This window comes from Phalacrocorax carbo, chromosome 8 (genome assembly GCF_963921805.1).
Source record: "Phalacrocorax carbo chromosome 8, bPhaCar2.1, whole genome shotgun sequence".
In the NCBI taxonomy this organism is placed as follows: domain Eukaryota; kingdom Metazoa; phylum Chordata; class Aves; order Suliformes; family Phalacrocoracidae; genus Phalacrocorax; species Phalacrocorax carbo.
Window position 1 is genome coordinate 30,167,188 of NC_087520.1, and position 6,599 is coordinate 30,173,786.

The window sequence follows — 6,599 nt, forward strand, 5'->3', positions numbered from 1 at the left end:
AAGATAACATCTGTTTATACGAAGAATTTATTTTATACACATTAACCTACAAAATATACAGCACTTAAAAAACGGGTGGGCAGAAGACTCGCTGGAAAAAAATCAGAGGAGACAATTCTTCAAGTCTCAACTGACAAAGTTACATCAACATGCTGCCTTTAAAAGCCAATCTACCTTGTAATAGGAGTTACTGAAGTTACAACAGCTCTACAGTTTTAGACAATGAAAAGAGTTCAAAACAATTAAAAAGGCACCTTGAACAACTTAAACTCTTCACAATTTTAGCTATTCAGAAGTTGCACTTTACGCATATAACATCCACACCTTGTTTTTAACACTCTGAATGTCAAATTTTGTTATTTTATTGTGATACTCTACTTTCTTCACCAAATCTTAAGTTACACATTTGCAATACTAGTTTCATATTCAGACCATCATGGCATAAAAGTCCACTCAGAATGGTCATGCGGCCTTAAGACACAGTACAACCTTACAACTGAGAAGATACAAGCATATTTAAGATAATTTTTAAAATCTTAAAATAGCTGTGTTGTGAGCCGGATCAAACAAGGAGCTGCGCATGACCACAACTGAAAGTGGCTGGTGCACTATATATACAATTTGACAAACGTGATCCTTGATGTATTTGCAAAGTTCTTAAACAGTAAGACCAGTTTCTTCCAGCACAGACAGACAGTCCTTCTGCAAGCCTTTCAACCAGTTCCAAAAAGAATGACCAGGAGACAAGGACAGCCATAATGAGTAAGTGTGCTAATAAAACATCATAGGAATGGTAAGTGTTCCTTTCAATACTGTTCACGAGAACAAAATCCGTAAAGCAAATATTAATCCTTTTCCTGAACATTGGCATCGATCTGCTATTTACAATAGCTTACAAAGACACATAACAAATGTGGTTTGATTTTCAAGTTCAACTACATAGCCAATTAGCATACTTCACCTCTGTGTTCTGTTCCAGCTGAAGTAAAAAAGTGACACTAATACTGAAAAAGAGGTAATCAGAAGTAGCAAAAGCACTGATAATATGGTAACAAAGAATTTGGATCAATATTCAAGAAAGTAATATTGCACACTTTCACTGTCAACTGTGTAAGACTTTCTCTCCCAGGCAGTGACAACCAGTCCTGTTTCTTTTTCTGCTGTCATACTACCTTAAAAAAAAGGTAATTTTTGGTTTCCATGGCAGTGGAAAAAATGAAGGAAGACAGCCCTTATTGAACATGAGGCCTAGGTTTCAAAATTAACTTTCCAGTCTGCAAGACAGGAAAAAAAAAAGTTTAGACCCTGGAAGCTGAGCCCAAGAATTGCACTTCAAGTTCAATTTTACAGGCTAAGTTTAAAACAACACACAGAACAATACTAAGTACTCTACATTCCAGTTTTACAGACACACAGAATTTGTTAAGGTGTATACAAGTGCTGTTGAGAAAAACACACCTGTGTGCCTTTTCGAATTACTTGCATTTTTTTAACAAGGTTTAGGCAACAAACCACTAACACTTACATCATCACAGGACATATTATATTCTGCCAAAACAGTTCGACATCGGGCTGCTATACTGTGTGGATTGTGTCAAGGAAAGCAGCTAACGCTTGTGCACAGAGTAAGTAAAAACTGAGAAAGCAATGCTAGCATAGGTTTCAGTAACAGCAGTTAACTACAACACTTGTAACCTTACAAACACGATTGAAGGATACATTGATGGTGCCACCACTCTTTTATGTATTCCAGCAAAGAACAAGCCTATTAACGTAATACAACTAATTGTGAAAAATGGGTGATTCCAAAGTGATGTGAAAAATGACACCTAGGAAAGAAATCAGATTAGTCCCACTATATACTTTCTAAAACATACAGGAAGTTGCTGCCTAGTTCACTTAATTAAAAAAAAAAAAACCAAAGCCATACTGGTCCTAGCCATTTCTAAGTACTTGTGAACAATTCTTTAGATAAGCATTCAAGGTGTAGCATTTTGGTAGGCATTGTCCGAGGTTGTATTCCACAACTATTCCAGACAGCTTGAGAGCTTTACGAAAAATGATCTCACAGTTTTACAGGAGAACCATGTTTAGCCTTTCAGTTTTCAAGATGCTGTACCACCTGACTGCAACACCAAGCTATGAAACAGACTACATTCAGGATTAGCCTGATCTTTACCTTTTGCGTCTCCGGGTCTATTAACCAGTTCCAAGCACCAGTTGCTGTGCAGACTGATACCACTATCAGAATCACTGATAAAGAAAAGAATGAGAGTCATAAACAGTATACCTTGCTCCTGTTAAAAAACATTTATTTTTCGGCAGCATCTCTTAACCATTTATTTCTTCTCCCATTTCTGAGAGAAGTTTCTAGTTGGCAGGTAGAAGTGAAAATAGGCAAAGAAACTTCTATTACGTGAAACCGTAAAGATTCCATACAGATTTCCTGAATGGGACAAGTAGGTACCAAACTCTAAATTGTGTCAACTAAAAACATCCTGATGCTTTGAAGAAAGGAAAGTTTCTAAAATAACATTATTAGCACAAATATGAGTTGGAAGACTGGAGTAAGAGTTGCACCAGACATTCAGTATGCTATTTGAGCTTATGCAGTCTGGGCAGCAGAAATGCAGCACCATTAAACTGCAGAGCAGAACTAAAGCTTCTATCCTACTAGCTCTTCTACATAAGAAAAGCCTGAGGCCTAAGCACCAGCAGTTTCAGTGGCACACCTAAATTGTGTTAAGCTCCCCATCCCAATCAACAGGATTAGAAACAAAGATAGTTAATATACAGGAAAAACCCACAAAATTTAAGCAGGAGCCAAAAGGCATGTTAGCATTAGCACATGAAGCTTAACAAAAACCTTTACACATCCAGAATGGCTTAGGAAGAAAAATCAACTCACTGTAAATAGATAATGCTAGATACATATTAGAGTAATACAAGATACTAGACTGATTTTGAGAGACTACAAAGGGTTGGGGAACAGGGGTTGACTGAAAAAAAAGACCGCACAAATACAGAGAAGGCTCATATTCTATTGCACACCCATAAAGCCTTGCACAGCTTTCATTGGTCATTTGGCAGTTCCGAGTGTTTTCTGTGGAGCCTGAAGTTATGGATGCAAATAAAGGAGGAAAACAAAAACCAACACAAAAAAAAAAAAGAGACGACCCAGAGTTACCAGCCTTTAGGATCATAGGAAAGAACCTGAAAACAAAACCCAGATATTCATGAAATACTGCTTTCACTTTTGTAAGTCTGCTATAATTTACTATTCAATTGCATATTCCTTGCTGATATTACAAAATCAAAACCAAAATAAAGTAACCCTAGCAAGTTATGTTTTCAAAATAAATTTGGTAAAGATCTATCAAAAGCATGGAGCTTCTTCTCTATGTAAATAATGTTGTCTGGGGAAAAAAGTAACATTGAGCTAAACACCCCACTATAATTAAAGTAAGAAGTCCCTCTTTTATGTGAATTACAAACTAGTAAAGCAAGCAGTTAGGGGGAAAAATTAGCTAATGAACACAATACTAGTTATGCAAACCTCATTTAAAGTTTCCACACTTATTATTATATCTGACAGTAAATAGCAATTCTGGAAGCCAAATGCATTCCTACAGCAGGTGCCCACAAGTTGCACAGATGTACTTGCAAATATCTATCTGCTTGCCTTCCAATTGCTCTGAATCAAGGGGGCTTGGGGTAGTGCGAGTGTGTGTTTATGTTTGTGTTTTGGGGTGGGGTTTTTTTGTTGCTGTTGGTTTTCCTTCTTAGTCTTTCCTCCAGTTCCTTCATTTGAATTTAACCTCTTGGCCTCTCAGGAGAAAAGATGCTATTTTATATGGTCTAAAAAATGTCTGTATTGTTTGAGTATGGAAACTTCAGCAGAATCTTAGAACAAATTGTTGCAGAATGTTTAATGTATGCCATAGAAATTGTAAAGACAGTCTAAGCACAGATTTTTGTTTGGACAACCATAAATCAAAGATACACATGGGTAAATCTAAAAACCTTGAAAGAGAGAATTCTGTTTATCCCTTGGAACATCAAACTTACTTCTCCAACGTCCTGTAGCTGGTTGTAAACATGCAATATATTCAGTAAGTCGTCTTTCAAAAGCTTTGAGATCTGGGGAAGATGTATATCAAACAATTAGAGTTTCCTCTGTTTAGTCAAATTCTAATGGAAAACATAAAAGTAATTTACTTTTCCCCTGTGTACACCCATTTCTTAAAGAGGCAGAGAAAACCAATGGAATGATTATTTAGGTGTAATAAAAGCACAGTCCAAGTAGCTTCACACAACTTTAGCTAATAAGTACAATGATGGAGTTATAATAAATGCAAGAAACATTCCCACTTACAGAAAAGATCAATATAGTTGGGAAATCGAGAGTATTTTAGACATCTTTAAAAAAGCTAAGAATTAGATTTAGAATACCTTAAATAGCCCCTCCACACAGAAAAAAAAAATCATATTTTGGAGTATTAGGTACATCACGAAATCACTAAGTTCTATTATCCATATAATGGTAATTTAAAAAAAAAAAAAAAGTTGGCCATTGCCAGCTGTTCAAGGGATTATTTGTAGCAGCATGGCTTTGATGCCTTTGTTTTGTAGAATCTTTTTGTGCCATTATATATATATAAACACACATAAAAACGCACAGCAAACACTAGCCTAATGATCTTATTTTAATTCTTTTTTTTCTTTAAATAGATCTTTCTTCTTATTGCCATTACTCTCCCATGGTCTTTCTATTGAAATTTCTGTTAAACGCCAAGCAGCATTTCGAGTTCATACTCCTAATCTGTTTAAAAAAAAAAACAACTTAGCCAACCACCTAATGCTTGTCTACAAGGAGCTGTTTCACCTGATGTCTATGTTAGATTTAAGCTTCTGTCCAACAAGGTCGGTATCTGACAACATTCCAGTCAAAGCTAGAATTCTAACTGGCATTAAGTTTTTATTAGTATAAACTTAATTTTCAGCTAACATGTTTCAATTAGCATAACTCCGGGAATTTTTTCCTTCAACTTGCAACTATTGCTAAATTATTTACCATAGTAAAGCAATGAAAGAATAAGATTAGAATATACCTATTATGATCATTATTAATGCGGTTTTCCAAACTGTAAATTTACCTCTAAGTGGTTGGCAGGTGAATTCATGCAGGATGATTACAGCACCTTAACTTCAGCCACAAAACAGCTACCTACTCTTAATTACTGCCAACGGCCCGGTAGTTACGGCCTGTCCTCCGCCTCCCTTCTAGTGAAGCTAAGCCTCTGCCATCAATTAAGCCTAATTAACTGTTCCCTGATTAGCTCAAACCCCTACAAGCAGTCACCAAAGCAGGAGGAGTAATTTGAGACATCACATGAAAACCTACTATTTGAGAAGCAGCACCCTGTAGGCATAAAAGCAAGCTATTGATAACAAAGTTCTCAAGAAAACACTTTATAACCTAGGCCATATTAAAATTTTAAAAAGGGAAAAACCTTTCAGAAAACAGGAACTTAAAGCTTTAACTTATTTCTGAATATCTGTGTTCTAAGAATCTTCTCTGAGTTTACCACTTTGGCACCTGGCAGCTGTAACTAGCCAGGCACACTTCTGAGACCCCTACAGCTTGAACAGACATAGCAGCCAAGCCATGACAATGCCAGACTACCATTTTCGTCGACATGCCTACCTCTAGCATCCGCTACAGAACACCTGCTAGGTCTGAGACAAGCATTTTTAAAATCTCTACCAGTCTTATTTTTGGACGCCGAAAACTCCTTTCAGGGTTTTGATGTCCTGTAAAATGTAACTTCAAAGAGCGTGTAACCCACGCCACCAGCGTTCCCAGACAGGAGAGGACTGTCTAGGGTCGCGCTCCTCAAGTGCCAGAGCGCCCGGCGCAGCGAAACGCCCGACGCGCCAGATGCGACCCAAAGCCGCGAGGAGCGCATCTCACGTAAAAACCCGCAGGCGGGGGCGCAGTGACCGCAGCACAGGCTGCACAGGACGTTAATAGGCTGAAGTCGAGAAGGGGCAGCGAAAGGGAAGTCCCCTAGGCTGCTCCCTACCTGAGGGGAGGAGGGCGGCCGGCCCGCACACCGAGCCCCTCAGCCCAGGGCTTCGCTCTGGGCCCCGCCCTGCGCCCGCCCCCGAACCTCAGGATGCGGGGGCGGCCCCAGAGCCCCCGACCCACCTCGCCTGCCGGGAGAGCCGCGGAGGGGGAGCCGAGGTCTCCTGGGGCCGTTTCGCCCCCACAAGACAGAGTAGGGTAGTGAGGCGCCGCGCAGCGGCGGAGCCCACTCCGGAGAGACAGGGCAGGGCGCTCAAGCGGCGCCGGAACGGGGCCAAAAGTTTCCAGGAACACTGAGGCGGCAGCTCTGGTTCCGCTCCGGGCCACAGCACTTACCCTCAGCCTGGTCCAGGGAATTCATGGCGGGTGGAGACAGCAAACACCGGCCGTGCCCCTCGCCGCCCCACAGCCACCGGCCACCCGGCACCACCCCGCACACCCACCGGCACCGCCCACCGCAACAACACCACGCCCTACTGGCCAGCCTCCCACTCGCCACGCCCCCTCCTCA

The 6,599-nt window shown here is 40.3% G+C and overlaps 1 protein-coding gene across 1 annotated transcript; it reads right to left on the reverse strand.

Moving 5' to 3' along the window:
* Positions 1-8: 8 nt before the first annotated feature.
* On the reverse strand, positions 9-6,529 carry CNEP1R1 (CTD nuclear envelope phosphatase 1 regulatory subunit 1). Its single transcript, XM_064459425.1, has 6 exons — positions 6,425-6,529; positions 4,069-4,140; positions 2,180-2,253; positions 1,720-1,829; positions 1,526-1,580; positions 9-1,274 (listed from the first exon to the last, which is right to left on the reverse strand). Exons 1-6 carry the CDS (start codon positions 6,447-6,449, stop codon positions 1,233-1,235), a joined length of 378 nt encoding a protein of 125 aa, XP_064315495.1. The 5' UTR covers positions 6,450-6,529; the 3' UTR covers positions 9-1,232.
* Positions 6,530-6,599: the final 70 nt, after the last annotated feature.